This window comes from Equus quagga, chromosome 8, assembly GCF_021613505.1.
Source record: "Equus quagga isolate Etosha38 chromosome 8, UCLA_HA_Equagga_1.0, whole genome shotgun sequence".
NCBI classification, from domain to species: domain Eukaryota; kingdom Metazoa; phylum Chordata; class Mammalia; order Perissodactyla; family Equidae; genus Equus; species Equus quagga.
In genome coordinates this window covers 63,738,147-63,762,965 of record NC_060274.1, presented here as the reverse complement: position 1 = coordinate 63,762,965, position 24,819 = coordinate 63,738,147, and the positions used below count along the sequence as shown (strand labels likewise).

Sequence of the window (24,819 nt, the reverse complement as noted above, 5' to 3'; positions counted from 1 at the left end):
AAAGGAAAAGCAGTATACAATTTCCAACCAGGCATAGTAGGACCATCATGGACCCAAACCAGGCAGAATGGCACCTGCTTGAATCCTACCAATTGTGTGAATTGGGGCCTTACTTCTCTGCGTTTCTGATTCCTCATCTACGAAATGAAGAGAATAATATGCACCTCACACGGTTGTTGCAAGGACTAAATGAGACATTTTATTTCAAAGTACCTGACATTCCACATGGTAGATGCTTAATATATGTCATTTTCCTCTCCATTTTCTCCTTTATATGCATATATACAGGCAACATCAATTTCCTTTACATGTAAAGCCGATGCTGTTAACTTTATTAGGCTAGATTTTCCATTAAGCATTTATCCTTATTCATTAGCTAGGAGGACTGATGCACAAAGATATTGAATTATTTACTCAAGTTTAATGAATGAAATTGAAAACCTTTTTTCCCCTGCTTAACACGAACGTGCCCTTTTCAGTATGCAGAGCTTTGTTGCATTTATTCAGAAGCTATCGCTAAGTGCTTAGTTTGGAACACAGGATTAATGAGCCTGGAGACATGGCGTTGGTCACCATGGCAACCAAACTAGCTTTGCCCTATTCCAATCTCAAAGAACAGATGCGGGATGCTTAACTCTGGCCTGCAGTATACAGCTGGGTGTTCTTTTTCATATAGCTGACTCCCTATTGCTGCTTCCAATTACTCCCTAATTCTGTTGAAAAAATAAATAAAAATAAAAAGAACATCCCTGCTTCTTTGGGGCTCTGCTTTTTCATCTCTACCACGTACCCTCCTTCCTGAATACATATATCTCCACATCAGTTCCTGAAGATTTTGGCACCTGACTTACATTATTCCTCTCCACACAAATCCTGGGTGACATCGGTGCCCACAGGGACGACCACCCAATGCCCAGGTTCCTCAATGTATGGATCTCATTCTCTCCCATGACTTTCTCCTCCTTTCTGACCTGGTGACTCCCACCCACAGTCACACCTGACTGAGTCATTACCCTCAATTGATTAGTCTCCAGAAATCACGAATTCCTACATTCAATTCTCTGGCCATAACTGCCTGTTCTTGTATCTTAGTTTCATTAGAATCCCTCTCTCTGTTCTCTTTGTCCATTAGATGTTCCTTCTTTTCTCCCCTCTTTATCCAGCTTAATTCCATATTCCACCATTTCAATAACTCTTTTGCCAAAACCTTAAACTATCTCCAACTCCTCATAGCACCCACCTGATGCCATGAATGAACTCAATTAACTACTGTCTCAGCACCTGTACCCAACAGCTGAGAGCAATATGGCAAAAACCACACTACAGGTGAGGTGCCATCTGTACAAGACTGGTGCCACTGTAAAGTCAAAAACTAGGTCCTCAAGACTGCTCAGTAATCCAATGTTTCTCTTCTTACCTTATTCCCCCACTCTCCGTCATAATTATTTCAAGCCCGTTTCACTTCCTCAATCCTTTAACTCTTTTCCCTCTTGCTTTACGCTCGGATTTCCTCATGTCTTATTTTACACAGAAAATACCTTTCATATGGAAACTTCTTTATAGCCTTACTCTCACAGATATCATCTCCCATCCTCTCCCTTTTTGCCTCCAGCTACAATGGAACAGGTGTTCTCCTCCCTAGAACCAATACTTTACCTGGTTCTCGACATCATTCCCCACACTTCTCAGAATCCTCACACCACAGATTACCCCTCCTCTCTCCTTTGTCTTTACTGTCTGCCTATTAGTGGATTTTGCCATCAGTTTTTTTAAATGCTCATGTTTCTGTCATCTAAAAGAAAAGAATTCTCAACCTCATTTCCCTCTTCATCTGCCCTCTTGTCTCTTCTTCACAAATACTCTTTAAAAGCTTGTTCACATTCACAGACAAGCTTCTTTTTGGTTGTTAGTCTGCTCCATTCTGATTTTTGTGTCCATCACTCAACTGATTGCTATGATCTGTAAGTCCCTCCATGTTACTAAATCCAAATGAAACTTTTTAACTCTCAACTTACTGGATTTCTCGGCAGTATTTGACACTTCTGACAGCTCCCTCCTCCCTGACATACTCTCTTCATATAAGAAAAGAAGCAGAGTGCAATAGACTATGAACCGAGAGTCATTGTGCCAGTAATGGTGATGGAATTACTCTGGTTCAACCACACTCTCCTCCCTAGTTCTAGGACTTGTTCTTAAATGAACGTTCAACAAATATTCAACAATCAACAACTGATATGTACTATGTACTGGCCTATGCTAAGCAAAACTCTGCTCTCATGAAATTTATGATTTAGTGAGGGAGGCAATACTAATCAAAGAATTAAACAAATAAAATATAAATGTCACAAAGGAAATCTACAACGTGCTATGAGAATACAGAATAACATAGGGACCTAACTTCATTTAAGGGAATTCAGGAAGACTGATCTTTGGAACTGATGTCTGAACTAAGGCCTTAAGTAGGAGTAGAAGTTAGCTCAGCCAAGAGGAGAGGGCAGAGCATTCTAGACCACATGTATAATGGATTTGCATTCCCAGCCCTTTTCCCTAACTCAGCACCTAGAAAACCAGCACCCAGGCCATGACCCTCCAGGAAGAAACCAAGTAGAGTTTTCTTTGGAGAATCTGAGCAGCCTAAGAAAAAGATCTAAAGGAACTATGTCAAAGATTCCTCAAATAAAAAGTCCAGCCAGATCTCCTATAGGGAAGCTAACAGTCAGTGAACTCCACTGATACACTTAGATTCCAAATCAGCTTTCAGTCAGTCAATCTTAAACATCAGCAGACAGCAAAGGATTGTAAAATATTTAAGGAAAGCCTTTGATATGGTAGATAGAACCCATAAAAAAACAGAGAAAAAAGTCTGGAGTAAATCTCCCAGAAAATAAAGCATGAAGATAAAGAAATGTAAAACAGGAGACAATATAAGACAATTAGAGGAACAATTCAGGAGGTACAATGTCTAAATAATAGCAATTCAAGAAAGAGAGCATACAGAAAATAGAAGAAAAGAATTCATGCAGGAAATCATTCAGGAACATTTCTCAGAACTGATAGATATGCACTTTTGGGGGGTTGAAAGGACCCAGTACAACGGATGAAAATAAACCGCTAAAGGAGATCATCACAGAATGTCAGAACACCAAAGACAAAAAGAAAATTCTAACCCCACTGCTCCTGAGAGGAAGATAATAGGTCACATATAAATGAAGAGGAAATAAAATGGCTTCCAATTTTTCAGCAGCAGTACTGGAAACTACAAATCAATGGAGCAATGCCTTTACCATTCTAAAGGAAAATGATTATCCATCTAGAATTCTATGCCAAGCCAGGGTAGAATAAGTGCCTTCTGGGGCACATATAGCCCTTGCCCTCTTTCTCAGAAAGACGATATACTCAACCCAAACAGGCAATAAACCAAAACATAGGAAGACCCGGGATCCAGGAAATAGGAAATCCAACACAAGGAAGAGACAAAGGGAATCTCCAGGATGATGGAGAATGGAGATCGCAGGACAACAGTAGTTGGAGCAGGTCTGAAGGTTCCAGAAGGGACTTTTTCAAGAAAATGAAACTGATAAAATGCCCATTGAATTCTGAATATTTTCAGAAAAATTTAAAACTATTGGCTAGTGGTTTGAGGTTAAAATACTCTCTCTTTTGGGGAGACGTAGAAAACTAAGCAAAAGAATAAAACAAGACAACTAACTCCAGGGAAAACAAAATGTTATACAAGGAAAGAAAAGGTACTCCGGTTTGCCTCAAGCCTCATGGTTGTAATATATTTATAGTGTGAGGACAGATGCTAGGAGAGGTGCGTGGTAGGGCTTGGGGGGTGCGATCCAGATGCTCATCCTCCCTTAGACAAATCAATAGATTATCAGAAAACTGCTTATGTTTCTACTTATTCCTTCCAATTTTATGCATAAATAAATGGGATTTATTTAGCAATATGGAGATAAATATCAAACTAATCAGCTAAAAGAGGTGAAAGTGGTTGCCTTTGAGGAGGGAGTAATCAAGAACTACATTTTTCATAATAAACCTTGAATATAGTATCCTCTTAATGTCTTTTAATCAATTTTTATGTTTCTTCTACCCTTTTGTTGAATATATGTTTTAGGTCCCTTAAATTTCTTGTGATATTATAAATCTATCTTTTCTTGCATAATAATTTCTTGCCACTTGTTTCTGGTATATAGAAATGCAAAGATTTATTTTTGTATATTGATCTCAAATGCAGTACCTCTGCTGAATTCAATTACAAATTCTAACTGTTTGACCTTAGATTTTCTTGGGTTTTTTATGTAGATAAACACACTGTGTGAAATAATGGAAGTTTTGCTTCCTGCTTTCCAATCTTCATGCATCTTATTTCTTATTCTTTTCTCTTTGTGCCAGTGAGGACCTCCACGCCAGAGCTGAGGAGATGTGGTGTGAGCATCCAGCTTGTTTCACTGCTGATTCTAAAGGGGGTGCTTCTAAAATTCACCACTAAGTAGACCATCAACTTTGCAAAGCACTGCTTAAGGCAGAGTCTCCCCAAGTGTGCTATGATTTTATGTGGGACATTCTCTACCGGGCTGGACTACCTGCCACCTCGCTGGGTGTGAGAGACGACCTGCAAATACATTTCGGTTTCACTCATTTAGAGCAGAATGATTGGAGATGACGCTTCTAGAAAAAGCAGCGACTTTTTAGAGTGATTCTCTGCCATCTGAGAGAGGGTCTCGGGACAGACAGAGGTCAAGAATTTCATTGTCCATTATTTACTGTGACTATGACTTTCTACGTATGGCAAGGGATTTTGCCGTATTTTTTGTATAGTGATGAATCCATTTTTATAGTGGTATAAAGTTTACTTTAAAATTAAATTTAATAAGTAACGTTAATTTGAAGAAAATATTAAATTCATTGTACAGGTGGTACTAACAGTACAGCAGATGGGGCAAAAATGCCCCAGGTGGTTTTCAAATAACTAGGATGGCCAGATTTGTGCTATTACAACATGTAACGTAAGAGCCGGAAAGGGGAAGGTATGGATTGGTGAGAGAGATGGCTGTAAACAGGCATATCTATTTCTTGACTAAAATGAAGTCCAATGACATCTTGCCTTACTATGAATGCCTCATTGCATAGGGACTTTCCTACCGTTCGAGTAACTTGTGTCATTGTCACACCAAGTAGCAGGAGACAGTCTTTTAAAAGGCCCGGGCTCCTTTGCATTGTCCTCATACCACATTCTGCTAGGAAACATTTGAATTTTTATGGCTTTCCTGCAGTAACAAATTTCCCTCCAACTGCCAGGATTTGCTTCACACAGAGTAAAGCAAGCAGCTTTCATTTTCCTCTGACGAAAGGGAATAAGTAGAAATACTATGCTGCTTGTCAGCCAGCTAAACCTGACCTGACTCTCTTTATTCGTAGGGAAATGCAGGATTCAGGGAGAGGACATTTTCACTGAGGTAAATAAGCCCTCTCGACTGATGAACACTATTATACTAATACCAGAGGAAACAAAGGCCAGAAGATGGGGGGCATTAAGTAGAAAGGCAAACAGAAAAATAGCAGACAAATCCAGCATGGGGACAAAAGCAGGCTCTACAACATTGGAAAAATAGGGGAAAATCCTTTAAGAGAAAAATTGCATGCAATTTTTTGGCCTCAATTAGCCTTTTCCACAAAGAGCACTTTTCCACAAAGAACCCATTAAATAGCAAATGAAATTACATCGGTTTTCAGTTGCCATGGCATTGGTTTTTCCTCTAATGGACTTCTCTGGTCCCAAGTTTTATGTTAGCCTGACTTATTTTCCTTGTCTGTATGCTGTCTCAATTCCCTCTGTCCAGCCACGAAGTGACGTATGTGACTTCTCCTCAAAGTGCCTACCACATAGTCCAAGAGAGAAAATTCATCCCTCAGCTATGTCCCCAGAGACTCAGAGGGTAAAACTGACCATCAGCAGCATTTCGTTAACCAAGAACATAACCGTTTCCATTTATTAGATGGCGGCAGTTCCCATCCATGCACTCAGGGCCCCTGGAGTCATTCCCAGATCAGTCAGAGACCACTTACTGAGTACTCCTATATGCCAAGCACTGCTCAAGACGCTGAAGACATAAAAATGCAAAAAGAAAAGGATGCAAGATGCTCACAGTCTTCCAGAGTTTCCAGACTAGGAGACCTCCCTCCCAGCACTTAACCTTCTCCTTTTCTCTATTTCTCCATCCATAAAATGGGTGAAATTTTCCCCAACCATCCGATGCACCGTTTGTGTTTTGTTTTGATATATTTGCCAGGTACCATACTTAAAAAAAAAAAAAAAATTTGTTATGCAAGGAGCTAAGCATTAGCTATGATAGCAAGTTTGACTGATGATTTGGATAGTATTTTCTGATACACATAATCGTATATAATTTTTAGAAAAATAAGTCTACTCTGTACATACTCTCCTATAAACTTCTTTTTAAAACTCTTTCCATGTCAATGAACATTCTTTGCCAACATCATTTTTAATGTCTGTATGGTATGGAGGTAACACAGCTTAAAATTTTTTGGTTAGATATGCAAATATTTTTCAGTTTTTCAGTAATATAAATGGCTGCGGGTAAAAGAAGAAATCAGGCAATTTTTTGAGACTCTAAATATATTAAAAAATAAAAAAAATGCCGATATGTATATTTTTAAATTGTGACATATTTTAAATGTTTTCCTTAAACAGTCAAACCGTCTAATGCAAAAATGGAAGATAAAACACACTTATAACTGCCCTATTTTGAAGACTCATGGAATTAGGAGAAAGTCTCTTAATTTCTAGTGTTCTACAGTTTGTGTGACCAAGCACAATTCTGTTACCATGATAATTGTCTTCCTTCCTTCTTATCAGTTATCTCTTTGACTCAGTGTATAGCCTTCTTTGGAGATAATATCTAAAATCTGAATTTGAGGCCCTACCTAATGAGAGCCCTGAGCCAAAGGGTCAAATCAGTCTTAACCCAGGAGGTGGACTTTCTGAGGTCAAAAAGGTTTTCAGCTTTTGATACATCCCTCCCGACGGCACCCATTTACGCTCCACTGAGAGTGTATGAGAGTACTTTCCCGTGTGTTTGTCCACATATGTATTATCATCTTTTGTGTTCTTGTTAATGGAATGAACAACAATAAAAGCATCCAATTGCTATTTTAATTGATATTTACTTATTACCAATGAAGGTGATCATTATATTATCTTTATTCATTATTTATATGCTTGTTTTTTTCTGAAATACCTATTCCTGTTCCCATTTTTTGTCCTTTTGTTCTCTTCTTTTCCTTAGTTGTTAACTTCCTTACTTTACTTCTTAAGATTTAAGAATTAAGATGCGAGCCTTTTGTCATATAGTCTCAAATATTTTTTCCAGTTTTATGACTGCCTTTTAATTTTATGATCTGTTTGCCGCTCAGAAGTTGAACACTTTCACTTTCTCTAATTTATCTTTCTTTTCTTTATGGCTTTGGCCTTTGAGACCATGATGCCAAAGAGCAAATATGTTTTAATGGACTTCCATTCTTCCTCTCTGATCATCATCAGCCTAATTCATTAGTGTCAACCTCCAGGGAGCCTTGCTCTGCCTCCCCCTTGCTCTTCACTCCTTCTGATCACTAGGTAGTGCCCCTCTGTCAACCAAGACGTGGGAGGCAAGGAACAACAGCACCCTTTGGGAAAACTGTGTGGCAACGCTTCTAAGGAGTGAAAGGGTTGGCAGCTCTCTGTCAGTATGTAGTTGATGAAGTCACAAGAAAAGGTAGTGATATAAAAGGTCAATAATTAAACAAATACATAATTTCTTAACTCTCTAAAAATTTAAAACATAAAAAGCTTAAAAGTTTAAATTAATTAATTAAAATATAAATAAAAACTAAACCTAAAAATAAATGTATAAGTAAATGTGAAATCGGGTGATGAACACCAGTGGTTAGATGAGTCAGCTGGTGCCTATCCCTCATCATGCATCTCTGCGTTAGGCCCTTCCTCCTAGGGCAGGAGAGAAGGAGAATAAGCCAGGCTAATTTTTTTCTCCTTAATTCTCCCAGGTTGAGAAGACCATGGCATCTTTAAGCTTGTTCTCCCATACTTCCCCATGACCTTTTCATACCTTCTCTCTCATCAAAATTTCCTCCCTTTGTTCTCTCATTTTCGGCTCATACGTTATTGAAGGGGGAAAGCTATCAGATATGAACTCCCTCATCACTACCAAATCTATAAATGCTCTGGCATTTAAAGCCATCTTTTGCTTTGGCCAATGTGTTAAAAATGAGGATTTGTCTCCTGGTCTCTTGATTTCATCCTGTCTCAATTTCTCTAAGATCTGGAGCTTTCAGTTATCCTATCTCATGCACCGTCCACTGTTTTCTTTCTATAAGTCATTTCCTTCAGCACACAAACATTTCCTTTGATCTCCAGCTGTAAATAATACTCTTCTATGACACCCCCTCCCCCTTTAGCAATCATGCTATTCTTATGCTCATTTTTGCAGCCAAGCTTCTTTTAACAGTTGTCAACATTTGCCATCTCTAGTTTCTAACCTCCCATTCACACCTTCTAATCTGGCTTCTACACCCACCATTTCACCAAAGCTATTTTTGTTGACGATAATTCTTTCAATTAATCTAATGAACATCTAATTAAACCTCTCAGTAGCTGTCAATATAGGTGACCACTTCCTCCTTCTTGAACCTGCCTCTTTCTTAGTCCCTGTGATGCCAAAAATGCTCTTGAGTTTTCTCCAACTTGACTTAGCAATCCATTTCAGTCTCCTTTTTTGGCTCCTGTCCATCCTGCTAACAGCTAAATGTAAGAATTTATTGGGGCTTGGTCCTAGATTCTCTTTTCTCTGCTACCTTCTTTATCCAGGTGATTTCATTGCTTTCAAATACAGTCTACAAGCCAATAGTTTTTAACTTATAGCATTAATCCAGAACTTTCTTCTGAAAGCTATACTTTTATATCAAGTGCAACCTTGACGTATTCACCTTGATGTCTCAAAGAGATCTGAAACTTCTCAGGTTTAAAATTGATCTATGAGGACTCACTCTGATTTTGAGACAATGTAAAGCTATTGCAAGCAAGTCAGTGGAGTATTAGCAAAAGATAGACATGTAGATCCCTGGATCCATCCATATTTGGCCAATTGATTTTTTCTCTCTTTCCTTCTTTTTTTGTGAGGAAGATTGTCCCTGAACTAACATCTGTTGCCAATCTTCCTCTTTTTGCTTGAGGAAGATTGTCACTGAGCTAATAGCTGAGCCAATCTTTTTCCACTTTGTATGTGGGACACCGCCATAGCAGGGCTTGATTAGCAGTGTGTAGGTCCGTGCCTGCCATCTGAACCCGTAAGCCCCAGGCAACTGAAGTGGAGCACATGAACTTAACCACTATGCCACAGGGCTGGCCCTGGCCAATTGATTTTTGACAAAGATATCAAGGCAATTCAAGAGTAAAGGAATAGTCTTTTCAACAAATGATGTTGAAACAATTGGACATCTGTATATAAAAAAGATGAACCTCAATCTGTACCTTATGCCATATATAAAAATTAACTCAAAATGAATCAAAAGCCCAAAAGTAAAACCTGAAATCATAAAACTTCTAGACAAAAACATAGGAGAAAATCTTTGTTACTTGAGCTAGTCTTAGATACAGCACAAAAAAGCACAAACCAAAACAGGTAAAAATCGATAAATCGAACTTATCAAAATCAAATACTTCTGCTCTTTTAAAGACACTGTTAGGAAAATAAAAAGTCAAAGGATGAATAAAAATATTTGCGAATCACATATCTGATAAAGGGCTAGTATCCAGAATATATAAAGAACTCTCACAAATCAATAATAAGAAAACAAGCAACCCATTTAAAAAGAAAGAAGAAAAGATACGAAAAGACATTTCACTAAAGTGAATATACAGCTGACAAATAAATACATGAAAAAATACTTAATATCCTTGGTCAACAGGGAAATTCAAATTAAGATCATAATGAGATACTATAATATACCTTTTTGAATGGCTAAAATAATTTTTTTTTTAATCTGACATTACCAGGTTCTGGAAAGGATGGAGAGCAACTGAACTCATACACTGCTGGTGGGAATGCAGAATGGTACAACCACTTTGAAAAACAGTTCAGCAGTTTCTTATAAATTTACTATACAGCCCATCATCCTACTCCTACATATTTACCCAAGAGAAATGGAAACATGTCCATACAAGAACCCGCATGCAGGGCTGGCCCGATGGCGCAGCAGTTAAGTGTGCGTGTCCTGCTTCTCAGCAGCCCAGGGTTCACCGGTTCGGATCCCGGGTGTGGACATGGCACCGCTTGGCAAGCCATGCTGTAGCAGGTGTCCCACGTATAAAGTAGAGGAAGATGGGCACGGATGTTAGCTCAGGGCCAGTCTTCCTCAGCAAAAAGGGGAGGATTGCAGGCAGTTAGCTCAGGGCTAATCTTCCTTGAAACAAAGAAAAAAGAACTTGCATATAAATGTTTATATCAGCTTTTTTTTCAAAGTTGCCAAAAACTAGAAACAAGCCAAATGCCCCTATACTGAGGAGTAGATAAATTGTGTTACACCTGTACAAGGAATACTGCTCAGCAATAAAAGTTCTGGTTTCCTGGTGAGTGCAACCACACAGATGCATCTCAAATGGATTATGTTAAGTAGGAAAAACCAGACTCAAATGCTGCATATTATATAATTTAATTTGCATAGCATTCCAAAAAAGACAAAACTCTAGGGACAGAAAACAAATTGGTGGTTCTTGGAGGTGAGACAGAGTGAGGGCATCAACTACAAAGGGCATCAGGGAACTTTTTGAGATGATTGTGGTGATGGTTTCATGACTATGTGTTTCTCAAAAATAGTAAATTTTACTGTGTGTAAATTTTACCTCTATAAATCTGACTTTAAAAAAAGACTAATTTAGCTATCTTCTCCACATACATGCTTCATCCTCAACTCTCCCCATCTTAAGAAAAGACATCGCTATTTACTGATTTTCTAATGCCAGAAAACTGCAATGATACCTGAAACTTCCTTTCCCTTCATTCCCACCCATATCTAATCCATCTCCAAATGCTAGCAATTCTGCTTCCAAAATATATTACAAACTCATCTTCTCATCTTCCTATCCAGGTTTGCTCCTTAGTGCAAATCACCATCCCTTCTCACCTACAAGATTGCAATAGCTTCCCTTAGGGTCTCCCTGCTCCCACTCTGGGCCTCCTCCAATCCAATGCCTGCATCAATACAGAATCATGCTTTCAAGTGAAAACGAAACCATGTTTTTGCCCTTCTCAAAACTTTCCAGTGGCTCCATTTCTAAACCCCATCCTATGGCCCCCAGCAAGCCGTATATGATCTAACACGTGCAATGTCATCTTGTGGCAGTCCCCTCTCCCCTCCTCTCTCCCACCCCACCCACAGCAGTGACACTCTGGCCCCACTGGCCTTCTTCCATCTGTTGAATAGTCCAAGATTTTTGCTCTCCTGGGAACTTTGCACATGCTGTTCCCTGTACCTAGATTCTTCTTCCTCTTGGCTCCTTCTTTTAATGGTTAGCTCCTTCTCATTCTTAAAATTTGGCTTACATATCATATGTTTAGAGAAATCTTTATACATTTTATAATAGTTCACTCCTGACATTCTCTTTCATAACACCTTGTTTTTCTCCTTTCCAAATTTACAATTATATATTTATGAATCTGTTTTGCTAATAGTTATCTCCTCTATTAGAATATAAGCTTCTTCAGGGCAGATACTATTTTCTCTTTTCACTTACTTAGCATATTACCTAACATATCATATGCGCTAAATAAATATGTGTCAAATAAATGTGTAAATTAATGAGCCTCCTACAATTAAAAAATTATCAGACTCTAATGTGATCATCACTAAATGACCTGGGCCAGCACACACATATATATACATGTATGTGTGTGTATGTATATATGTACATATATGGGTATTTTTGGGTCCCTTGAATGAGGCTTAATGCATCGGGATACCTACTATATTGCCTGAGTTCAGTAAATATCACCAAGTTTCAAAACCATGAGTGTGCAAGTGATAACAGTGTCAGCCACCCAGAAAGGCTTACCTCTCCAGACCAATTGCTTGGCACAGAGAACGGAGCTTGGAGTTGTACAGAAGTGTAAAGCTGTGTGTCCACTTAAGGAATAGCAATTGAGCTTTGCTCCACGGTCACAGAGGATCTTAACACAATCCAAGTTGGCCATTTCACAAGCCACATGAAGAGGGGTTTTCCCATTAGGCCTACAGTTGATTGTAGCATTGTGGTCCAGTAGCACCAGAAGACACTCCACGTGACCAAACAAGACAGAGAGATGCAGGCCTGTTGCCCAGGAAGACTTTAATTTATAACTAGGCAACCAGTACCCTGAAAAAGAAAAGAAAAGAAAGTTGAACTTCTTGGCCTAGAATTTCTCCCTACTTTGCGAGGATTTTTACAAAGTATTTTACTTTGGTCACGTTTATAAAATTGGGGAGGAATGATTCAGAAGCCGTAAACTAGTAGCTGGTGGGTCTGCAAATGTTTAGTTTAGTAGCATATCTGGATGTTTTTAAGAGGGACAGCCACTCTTGACTTCTCACTGTCTCTTCTGCTCTCTGTTATCTCGTTCCTTTATTTACTTTACCTTCCTGGCATTCCAAGGCATTTGAGCTTGAGATCTTCGTTTACGTGATTGCATTTTATTTTAACTGGTGAGTTACAGGAAACTCTTATTAAAGAATTTTTTAACTCCCAACTATTGTCTTGAATGATTCCAAAGCTGTTAGTTACAAGCTTATAATTTTTATTCCGTCACAGTTCTTTTTCCCTACAGTTGTGGCTGTTATTGTCAATCTAAGGTGTGAATGTATTTGATGTCTTTAAAAAATTTGTCACACCAAGATTTTATTTGCCAGCCTGTCAGTTTATACAATATCTCTTTCGAAAGAAGACTTGACAGCAACTCACAAGATTTACACAATACAGGATTTTCTAATGATCTAGAAAATAAGGGCAAAGAAAAAGTAAGGTAGGAAAATAAAAAGAGGTCAAAGATAAGTACACAAAATGTAAACTGTGTCGTGTACACTAGAACAACATTGCAAAATTAGCCTTTGAACTTCCTAGCACCCAGAATAAACAGGAAAGCATGATGTGTTGCACAGTTAACTATGTCCACAAGCTATATACAAATTAATTGTTGAGAAGAATCATAGTTGTTCCTAGAACTGAGATCTTTGATAAATTTTTCCCATTAGTTGTTGGAAATGTCCTCTTCTCTCTCCTGTCTTGCCTTTTTCCCCCTGACCTTTGACTTCTAAACAATGAGCTAGCCCCTTTTATCCAAGCCTCTAACAATTGCCATATTTGACAAGGTATAAAAGAGATAACTTTATAAACCTTCTTTCAGTCTCAATGCTAGAGCCATGGCATTAAGCTCACCGTAAGTGGAGAATGGAAGATAGATACAGAAAGATGAACTATTGATGGCAAGATGAGATGGAGAGAGAGCTCAACAGCTTAGAAGAGACTCTAGGGCTGAAACAACAAAATAAATTTTAACACGGATAAATCATAAGTTTGCTTTTAAGTTATAAAAATCCCACTATACAAGTACAAGGCAAGCAGAATATGGTTTAATGGTAATTTATTTGAGAAAAGACCTAGGGATTTGACTTGACAGTAATCTCAAAATGAGCTGACAGTGGGATGGAGCTGCCAAAAAGCTAATACAATCTTAAGCCACATTAACAAAAGTGCAGTGCCCAGAACAAGAGAAGTAAAAGTTGTATTATTCACTGATTAGATGGGGTCAGAATAAATCTAGAATATTTTGAATACTTCTGGGCACCAATGATGAGCATCTGGAGGGCACTCAGAGGATGATGACCACATTAAAAGTGGGCCTGGGGATCAGATCTTAAAATTTCCTCATTTAGGTGAAAAACACTACACACATGCCACTCCTGGGTATTAATCCTACAAGTATAATCGCTCATGTGTGAAATGCCCTATAAGTGCCATTGTATTGCAGAACTCCCAGGAACACCTCTTGCATTGAACTCTTTGTGAAGAGTATAAAGTTCCCAGGAGTTGTGAATCCTGGCAACTCAGCCTATGGACAAGAACATGCACTGCACCACAGCATTGTTCTCAAAGGTTAACGATTGGAAACATCAGTCCTATCTTCATCAATAGGAGACTGTTTAAATAAATTACGGTGTATCTATACAATCGAATACTATCAGCCATTATAAAGAAGGGGGCATTTCTATGTATACTGATAGGGAAAAATCTCAAGATATGTTATTATCGGGTAAGAGAAGCAGGAAGCTGGACAGTGCGCATAACATGCCATCATATGCAAACATATTTATAAACACCTAGAACAAGAAACTGGTTGCAGTAGTGACTCCAAGAACTGGGGGACTGGGAAACAAGAACACGGATTTACTTGTCCTTGAATGCCCCATTTGAGCTTTTATATTTAGTACCTTGTGCATGTATTACTATTTATAAAAATAAGCAAAATTAAAATAAGCTATTGTCTCCCTGTCCAGAGGGGGAAAAATAATTTAGTTTAAAGAGGCCATATAATATAGGGTGATACACAATGCTGATTAATCCTGGAGGAATGAATGAACCCAACCCAAAGTTTATTTTTCTGCAGCCCACTTTCCAACGTAGACACACACACACACACACACACACACACACGCATACACTTTAATCCCTTTTTCCTCCTGTTCAGAATTCTAGGGCCATTTTGCTTTCTCTTCCTCCCAACTCTCCCCCTATCCAAATCTGCTCTTTGTAAAGAAATCCAAGGTTAATTCACACCAAGGTCTAGAAAACAGAGGATAGTTCAAAGGGTGACCCTCTTGGGATTATCTGAATTTATCTAGGAATGTATATTCAACTAATAGAATTAAGTTCTAAGATACTAATTCGAAATTCCAGACACTGAGAAGGCGACATATTTGGTGATACGGACTTTCCTTAGCAGAGATAAATAGAATCACAGACAACTTGAGCTGGAGTATTAACCCCGTGCCTGTAATTTGTGTATATGTGTAGTGTGTGTGTGTGTGTGTGTGTGTGTGTAAATAGATATGCACACACGATATATGTGTATATATCCATTTATACATTTCTACTTAGCTATGTACACTGAATATGCCTTCCAAGCAAAGTTTTTAAACTCTATGGTATGCAATCTGCTTTTGATAATGAATGAATCACATTATCACCGATTCTTAGTCATTTTAATACTCAAAATCCTTCAACAAGCAATTTGCAAAGACAGACTCTTCTAATTGTCTTGGAAAGAAGCTGGTTCCAGATCTGAAAACAGAAGTGTGTTTTGCCCACCGATTAGCAGCAAAGATTAGGCAGCTCTGTGCAGCCACTGATCGGAAACTCAGGCCTGCTTCTGCAATGGGAAGAAAAATGACCTCAAAAAGGAAGCAGCAGGGAGCTGATTAAGAAAACAGCATTTTGATGCAAAATCAGAAACATAGAATGTTAGCACTAAGGGGAAGATTATCCACTCCAAGCCTTTTATTTTCCAGATGAAAAAACTGCTACTTTTTCAGCCTGGTAGAGCCATGACTTGCCTGCCTCAGCCCAAGCGAATGGACTGAGGACATGTGCAGTGCAGGATTTCCATCTGTCTTTGTCTTTGTGGACGCAGAATAGGTTTAGTGCCAAGCCTGCCTCACAAATCACGAGGAAGGAAAGAAGACCCCAAATTCATCTATAATATATGTCACATCTCTGATATGGAAATGCATTTGCTTGTTGATTTTTTTCTTCCTCCTAAATTCCCAGTAGCACCTGGAGAATCTATCCTGCGCATTTATGACATGAATCAGTCATCCTTGACCTCTCAGTCAGTTTCATCTTCTTTTCCTATAATCATAATCATTAGCCAGTATTTACTGAGCTCGGAGATCGCCAAGGTCTGGAATTCAGCCAATGCCCCAAATGGAATCGTGCCTACAACTCACCTCTCCTAGATAGGAATGTGTGTAGGTGGGTGGCAACAAGACACCTTAGCTGAGTAGACAGCTCCCTGGCTCAGGAAATATGGTAAGGAGGGAAGTGTTCGGCCATCTTTTGGAAGGGAGCTGAGTGGAGAAATAGGAAGAGGACAGGCTGTTGCATATGGATCAGGGTCTGCTGAAGTGCATCTTGACACTGTGTTGCAGGATTTGGTGGTGGTGTTTGAAGAAGAGTTTCTGGGTAATTCAACCCTGAGCATAGCAGGAAGACCATCTGCAGAGAAAGGAGCAGCTCACAGCAAGGAGGCTACCCACAGATAATCACCACCTGAAAGTGAGGCTGCGGCCACAGGTCACTGTGTACCATGTGTGGAAATGAGTAAGTGTCCTTCCACCACACCTCCCCTCACTGAGGACCAAACCTGAGGAAAATCCATCTTCAAAAACCACAGCGACACAGCACCTATTAACATACTTGTGTCAATACTGACATGTCCAGAGATCAGAATTTGTCCTCCAAAATACAACCGCCAATAATCACAGAATGATAGAAATAGAGTTAAGTAATCAGGCAGATTCATTTCTTCATATTCTCCCTTTTTTCCTCAGCAGAGTTGTCCCAGGGCTTCAGAACCTAGAATGTGATTTATTCTTAGCATTTATCTTTCAAAGGGCCTCCCTCCGCTCACTTCTGCAGATGCCAGGCTGCCCTTTGACCTCGTGCTCAAACTGCACAAAGCACAAGGGTGGAGCAGAACCTAGGAACAAAGCCCTCGAGGGGGTGGTGAAGAACCCTCTGCCTCCCCTGAAGTAAACCATGCACACTCTCGCCCCAGGTCTGCAGTCCGTGAGTAGTGACAGCTCCTTGCACAAGAGTTCTGCTTGAGCAAGGAGCTTAACTAGGAAGAAGAGAAGAAAATACAGATTCTTGGGGCCCGGCCCCGTGGCTGAGTGGTTAAGTTGGTGCGTTCTGCTGTGGTGGCCCAGGGTTTCACCAGTTTGGATCCTGGGTGTGGACATGGCACTACTCCTCAGGCCATGTTGAGGCAGCGTCCCACATGCCACCACTAGAAGGACCTGCAACTAAGATATACAGCTATGTACCAGGGGAGATTTGGGGAGATAAAGCAGGAAAAAAAAAGATTGACAACAGTTGTTAGCTCAGGTGCCAATCTTTAAAAAAAAAAAGAAAATACAGACTCTTTCTCCTATGCAAAAATCCCACAAAGAACTCTCAAATACAGGCCATGCTCATGTGGATTTATAGTATCTACAGTTACTTTGTACCTTCTCCAGACCATAATCTGTTTACATAATTTTCCCTTCATAACATCGTAGATTATCAGCATGCAGGGGATTTAGAGCGGGTCTTGACAAAGCCTCCACTTTACAAATGAGGATAAAGATCTTGTAGAGATTAAGTAGCGTAAATGCCCATGTTTGTGTAACTAGTACTGACAGAGGTCAACTCAATCTCTGGTCTCCCTCAGATCTTCAAATAGCCATCAGTGATCTGCAGGCTACACATAGTTCACTTCCAAACCAGCATTACTTGTAGGCAAATGTTCTAAAGGGATTTTAGAAGTTTTACCCCAAACAAAAATATGCAGGGTAATCCTGTGTGTGTTTAATTTAAATCTGAAACCAAAGAGATATGCCTGAGTAGCTGAGTAGACAGCTCCCTGACTCAGGAAATATGGTAAGGAGGGAAGTGTCTGGCCATCTTTTGGAAGAGAGGATTGATTCGGCTCCAGTGCCGAGGGGGATGTACGCATCTCTGGTAAACCTTCCGCTAAGCCTGGGCTCTGAGACAGTTATCAGTTATAATGTTATCTGAGTCCAAAGAACCCCACACATGAGAAGCCTCTGTTATTACAGCCAAAGGTTACACACGCTGCTTGGGGCTGGATTAGCAGACATTTGCTCTGCCTGGGTCCACGTATTTACACAGTCCTGAAGGATTATAGACTGAAGCACAATTCTTGGCTATTTTTTAATAGCTAATATTTTGAGAATAAATCTCAGAATTCTCCCAGGAGAGAAAAAAAAGTAAGCTTGCAATGTAAAATTTAAAGAAAAAAGTTTGAACTTCTAAGAAGGGAAAAGAACGCTAGGCTGGTTCGTAGGAAAGTAGGAGAGCAGATTTCTGGCAAAGAGGAAAATTAGGTGATAAAGAGATTATTCATTAAGAGAGTGGAAATAAGAGCTTTCAAGATATTTGGACGACAGTTGCTACCTAGTAAAGTAGACAGAGGACCTGCCAGAAAGTTTTCCAGTGAAATTATTCATTGGTTATTTTAATTAAAAATATGACTACCAACCACAGACCCTGCAGCTGTGGGCCGTTAACGAAGTACTTAAAGTGCATTACACTGATTAATAGAAGGACTCTGATTAACCTTGCTGACTAGGGAATTTCATATCAAAGAGATAAGTGTGATGTTCTGCCTGTATCGTTAACGAGCCAAGGCTCATAGGTCTGAAGGAGAATCAAAATACGCAGTTGGAAAAACCTTTGGAAACAGCTCTAGAGACGTTCACGGTTCCAGTATGGAGATGACGAGCCAGAACCAATATCAACAGCCCTTGAGCTTTCTTCAAAATCCAGCTTTCACTCTGAAGACTGTGTGCTTGGGTCATAATAAACTTTATATCATTGACATCCCTTGACTATTCAATTATTTATTGCTTTTGGCTGTTAAAAAGTTGTTCACGTATTTAGCTTTTCTTCCTGTCATTCCCATTTTAAATGGGTGTGATTTGGCTTATTCATTTTTGCTTTTAAGACTCATATCTCTGCCCTTCCCTAGGAGATAACTCAAATGCCAAACGGGATGTTTTTAATGCTTACTTTACAAAGTGTGAGAGAAGGTTTTTTCAAAATTGTTTATTATTTATTTATTTGTTTGTTTATTTTTGTGTGTGCATGTGAGGAAGATTGGCCCTGAGCTAACATCCATTGCCAATGTTCCTCTTTTCTCTTGAGGAAGATTGTCACTGAGCTAACATCTGTGCCCATCTTCCTCTATTTTATGTGAGACACCGCCACAACATGGCTTGACAAGCAGTGCTGAGTCCACACCTAGGATCCAAACCTGCAAACCCCAGACCACTAAAGCAGAGCATGCAAACTTAACCACTACACCACTGGGCCAGCCACAATGAGAGGTTTTCTTTAATTAATAAAATATGATTTTATCTGAAGATTTAATTACAAAGGTTAAAATAACTTGAAAAAATCAAATTAGATCTCAACTTTAAGAATCATTACTAGGTGTGGGGGCTGGGCAGGACCCACTTTTTGAATGTGAGCTCTGGAAGCTGGCTTCTAAATCTGTTCTCTATTGCACAGGTAAGAGACGCTACTCAGTGAGATGGGAAAGCAGAAGTGGCTTTCCAGATGCTTTGTTCTAACTTCCTCACAAAATCCACATTTTCTATTTGCTTAGGAGGTCAACCTTTGATTATTAGTCTACCAATTAGATTGTGGGTTTGGGGGAGCAACATTTAGATCTCAAGTTGATTTTTTTCATCAACAGAGTTCTGAGTTGCCTTTCCAAAAATTATAAACTGACTTTCATACTGGCTTAGATATGCTATATTTAGGGAAAAAATGTGGTTACTTTTTGAAATCCTATGAAAAATGCTTTGCTATGTCCTAACAAAAGAATAAAAATGGTTTGAGATTAATTGTAATACTGTTGATCTCCTGCAAGGCAATCAAATGTTGAATATAGGTTATTTTATTATTTATACAAGCAAATTTAAAGGTAGCATGGTATCTGTTATAGGCTTTACACATTGTCTCGCTTATTAAGCCAAAAATACCTAAAACCTGAAGATTCCCACACTTTAAAAGTGAACAGGTAATGTTCTATTTCCTCCTCTGAATGCTAGTCCCATAGGTTTGTTTATTTTGTGAAAATTAATCAAGCTGCACACTTATGGTTTGTACTCTTTTCCGTATAAAACTTTTCAAAAGTGCTTTAAAAAAATCAAAAACTAGTGCATAGCAACACAACAGCATTCAACGTTCAAGAACCTGCTGTGGTTTGATAAAGTCTCACAAAGTTTAATCCCTCAGGGCCACACAGAAAATGATCTCATTCCTTAGAATTATTCAGAAAGGACTAATTAACCCTAACTAATTAACTAACTTACTAACCAGTGTAGCTTGCTCAGCTGTACAGTTTCCTGGGAATTCCTTTGTGACTTAAGAACTTGCTATACCCACTTAGGTCTGCTTTGCTTGGCTAGCAATTAGGATTCTATTTATCACTTCCATTTCTGACTGAAACATGAAAAGGTTTGATAATGGGGTTGGAGGACGTGTGAAAAAGTTTCAGGAAACTTTGAAGAAAGATGAGGCTTTAATCCAGGTTTAAGACTGAAGAGACAGCTTCTTATACCCATATTCACGTTAAACAAAGAGTAAGCACATATCTTTCTGTGTACACACATGTGCATGCGCGAGCGCCCACGCACACACATACACACACACACACAATTTCTTGTACAAACCCCAAAGATATGACCACAAATCCTATTATTTCTGTGCATACTTCCACCTGGCATGCATAAGAGTGGAATTGTTCTCTTCCTCTTTTTCTTGTCTCCCTAATTGAAAGCCACATCCCACAGTCCTAACACTATGAAAACACTTATTAGTGTGAGTGAAATTTAGCTCTATGAGGACCATAGAAGTCAACTCATATTGACAGAAAGAATTTAAAATGCATTTCTTCTCATTCAGGGCGGATGACACCATTGGAAGCAGAAGAAACAACTCCTTCCCTCTCCGGAGCCTGCCCCTAAAACTTTCTCACAACCTAAGAACCTTCGCGTGATCTGTGCAATTTGGCACACTCAGGAGAGGAAAAAGGCAGTCTTCACAACTCAGGTCAGTTCAATTAGCCGCTGGCTTGGACCTAAGTTATTTTACATTGGGCACAAAGGTAAGTTTTAAAAAGTACCTTAAAGATGTGTTTAGCATTCGGACAGTCTTTCACTGAACGAATCCATAAGATGAAAGTAATCTAATTATATAGTATACATATTTTCTTTTCCGCAGAGCCCCCATGAACTACTTTTTAAAAAACAGACCTCTTCTTTACCTTCCTGTCAAAATTGCAATGCCAATTTATTATAAAGCCTTCAAGTAAAAATCATAAACATGGTAACTGGCCTCAACTATTCTGTCTTTCTCTTAGAACTGACAATCAGAGCATGGTAAATTAACGTAGAAATATATATCATTAGCATTAGTTTCTGCAAACGATGGTGCCGATGATTTATATATGAATGGAAGGTATTTCAAACATGAAAAAAGAATTACTGTGTCTCTCTAAATGCTGCACACAAGCCCTCATCATCTGTTTTGTTTAAACTGATGTCGAACACGATGTTTGTTCGCAGTCCGCTCACCAGATGGCCCTGCGACTCAAGTTCTCCCATTAACTAGCTGATTTGAGAAATAAGAATTCGAGCAGTTCTAATTTATTTCTGATTTATTAGGCATGAGTTCCAGAAAATCTCTTGATAAAAACAAATTCTATTCTAATTTTGTTATCCTTAGTTTTTTGTAAGGCAGATACTCTGTTCAAGTATACCTACAATTTTGATCTATTGTTGTAGTCAAGGAAAAGAAGTTAACTTTTTGGTTTTTCTGGTTTCAGCTTTTGTGCCTGAACTGCAAATTCATTACAATGATGAGGACCCTCAAGGTGCATAATGACATTAACCATTCATTAACCCCCAAAATGGGGGCAAAAATCCTCTTGTTCTCCAGATGGACATAGAGATGATATATCTTTAAATGGCTGTGTTAACTGAGAGTTGGCTGCCTGTCCCTAAGCCAGTCCCTCTGTCTGAATTAGGTCTCAGCAGCCTATTTAGCCATAATCTAGATATGTTTTCTTTATTTTATGTCATTATAGGGAGAAGAGAAGTTAGAAGAAAAGTGCGTTACTAAATATGAGCGTCCAGGATTTTAAATTCCAGGCACAGGGATAGAGAAAGAGAAGAAAAAGGAGAAAAAGAAATAAAAATATATATATATATATGATTTATATATGATATATCATGTATAGATATCAGCCCATGATGTGGTCTAGTTTAAAAAGAAAGAAAAGATTAAATTAGAAAGATTTTGAAAATACATACTTAAAGAAACTATAAGAGCTATGGCTTTAGAGTGGGTGACTGACACTGCATTAAAAAAAATCCATTTTCTATCAATTTTACAATTACACCTATAATTTTTACCTTGTTTATAAGATGCCAAAACCATATTCTCATCTTCAACTTCAAAAACCGTGTCCACATCTATTTGCCTTTGGATTAAAATGGCCTTCAATTTTCCGAAGTCGTTTAACTTTAGAGCCTCAAGGAAATTTCTCTTAACTAGCTTGGCAGCTGCAGATTTCGTCCTCGGGGCAGCCGCACCGTCCATCCTTCCTCTCCCTCTGAGCTTTGTTGTGGTTTACCAGGAGAGCGGCACCAAGCAAACAGGCACATGCTGGAGAGCCACAAACTGTCGGCTAATTTTATCCCAAAGTTATGCGGATCCGTTCTATTTATATAGGGATCATTTCAAACTTCAAAATATCCTTCTTGGCTGTCACTGTATTTTCAGGGCTTTCAAACTGGTTCTATACTAACCGATTCATTGAATAATATATCGTGTCAATATGAAGGAAAACCCTTGCCATAATTTTCAGAGAATGAAAGGTCGCTATTATTCCTTATATGATCAAAGTAATAATGTAAGATTTAAAAGCTCTGAATGCTTTTTCTTTTTCGTCAGTAAAAACATCTGGTGCCCAACTGGAGATCCAGTGTCTAGCTCTGATTAACCAATAGCTGAAAATGAAAATTTGTTACAGTTGCTGATGCATGTGCTTCTGAAAACCTATAATTTTATAATCTGAGCCTGCAAAATCAAGCGTGGTCATGCACATTTGAAAACAAAGAGAAGGTTTTAAGTGACCCAGACTTGACAGTCTTCAATGTCACGAAAGAGAGCAGAGTCATGACGGTGGCAGGGACTGTGTTGGTAAAGAGAGACCAAAGAGACCAAACAGCTAAAGGCAGTAAGTGAATGGGCTTTATTTAATCCTGTACTATTTTTTTAAAAATCAATTAAAAAAGACTATATTTGGACAATTGTGGATTTGTGAATATGGACTAGATATTACTTGATAATATGAAATTATGGTTAATTTTTTAAGGTGTGGTAAAGATAGTGCGGTTATGTAAAAGAATATTCTTATTCTTAAGTGATGCATTGAGGGGTAAATTGTCATGAGGTCTAAAACTTCTTTTCAAATAGTTCAGAAATATAACAATAAATGTGTATATACATATACACATACGTGTGAGTATGTAAATAGAGACAGAGAACGCAAATGTGGCAAAAACTTAAAAGTTGGCAAATCTGATGAAGGATCTATGGGTGTCCATTATATTATTCTTCCAGCTTTTCTATAGCTTTGAAATTTTTCCAAATAAAAAGTTAGAGAGAAAAGTAAATACTCCATTTTGTAATTTATAAATTATTAAAAATCAGAAAAATGACAGTAAGCACTAATTTGAATGCAAAGAAATCACATTTTGTATGTTGTTGGTGGGAGTCAAAACTGGTGCAAACTTTAGGCAAAATAATTAGCAACATGAATTTTGAAAAACTTAAAATGATAATAGTATTTGATTCTTAAAATTTACCTAAGAATGTAAACATAGATGCAAATCATAACATAATTTTTGAACTTATTTCCTTGATGCATAACATAAATGCAAGAAAGTAGAAAGTGACAAGTCTAAGTATATAGCTTGTCAAAGTTTTACAAAGTGAACACACCCATGTAACCAACCCCAGGTCAAACCATAGAACAGTTCAAGTACACTTGGGACCCATTTAGGTCCCCATCCAATCAAAACACTCACCTGACCCCCAACGACAACCATTATCTTGACTTCTAATACTGTAGATTAGTTTTGCTTGTTTTTTAATGTTTAAAACATTTTGTTAATAATCTTAATTTTTAAATCTCCAAGAAGATAAAATTTCAAGCTTGAGAGGCCAGCCACATGGCCTAGTGGTTAAGTTGAGTGCACTCTGCTTTGGCAGCTGGGCTTCAGTCCCTAGGACGTGACCTACCCCACTTGTTGGCGGCCATGCTGTGGCAGCATCCCACATACAAAATGGAGGGGGATTGGCACAGATGTTAGCTCAGGGCAAATCTTCCTCAGGAAAAAAAAAATCAAGATTTAACATAGTGTAAAATATGTGTTCTGAAAAAAAGTATGGATAAATGAATAAAAATCTATGTGAGGATGATTACATTAATAATAATAAAAAGTTTGGAAGCAATTAAATGATTAACAGCAGAAAATCTGATAAACAATTCATGGCATATCCATATAATGGAATACTCCTCAGTCATTATGACTTAGTAGATCTATATTTATTAAAAAATATCTGTGAGATAAATTATAAAATAGTATGTGTAGTATAAATATCTTTAAGAAATATCCTTACTTGTATAAGGTACAAATATACATTTGTATATACCTAATAATTTGTCTATACTTACATAATTTGTATATATTTATATAATGTTCAAATGTATGAATATATGTACCATGTGCACACATAGGAAGAAAAGTCTGTACGCATCCATTCCCAAACATCATCAGATTTTATCTCCTAGTGGTAGGATTACATCTTATTTCTTATTTATCCCTTTCTCATTTTCTAAATTTATC

General features: G+C 38.3%; 1 protein-coding gene across 1 annotated transcript in view; it reads right to left on the bottom strand.

The window, feature by feature from the left end:
- The window catches only part of ASB4 (ankyrin repeat and SOCS box containing 4), a 66,607-nt gene extending 44,080 nt beyond the window's left edge, over positions 1 to 22,527 (bottom strand). Inside the window, exons 1-2 of the mRNA XM_046669535.1 lie at positions 22,318 to 22,527; positions 12,137 to 12,436 (exon numbers count right to left, since the gene is read on the bottom strand). Coding sequence (XP_046525491.1) covers positions 12,137 to 12,436; positions 22,318 to 22,504 — 487 coding nt within the window. The 5' untranslated portion in view covers positions 22,505 to 22,527. The remainder of the gene's footprint in view (positions 1 to 12,136; positions 12,437 to 22,317) is intronic.
- Positions 22,528 to 24,819: the final 2,292 nt, after the last annotated feature.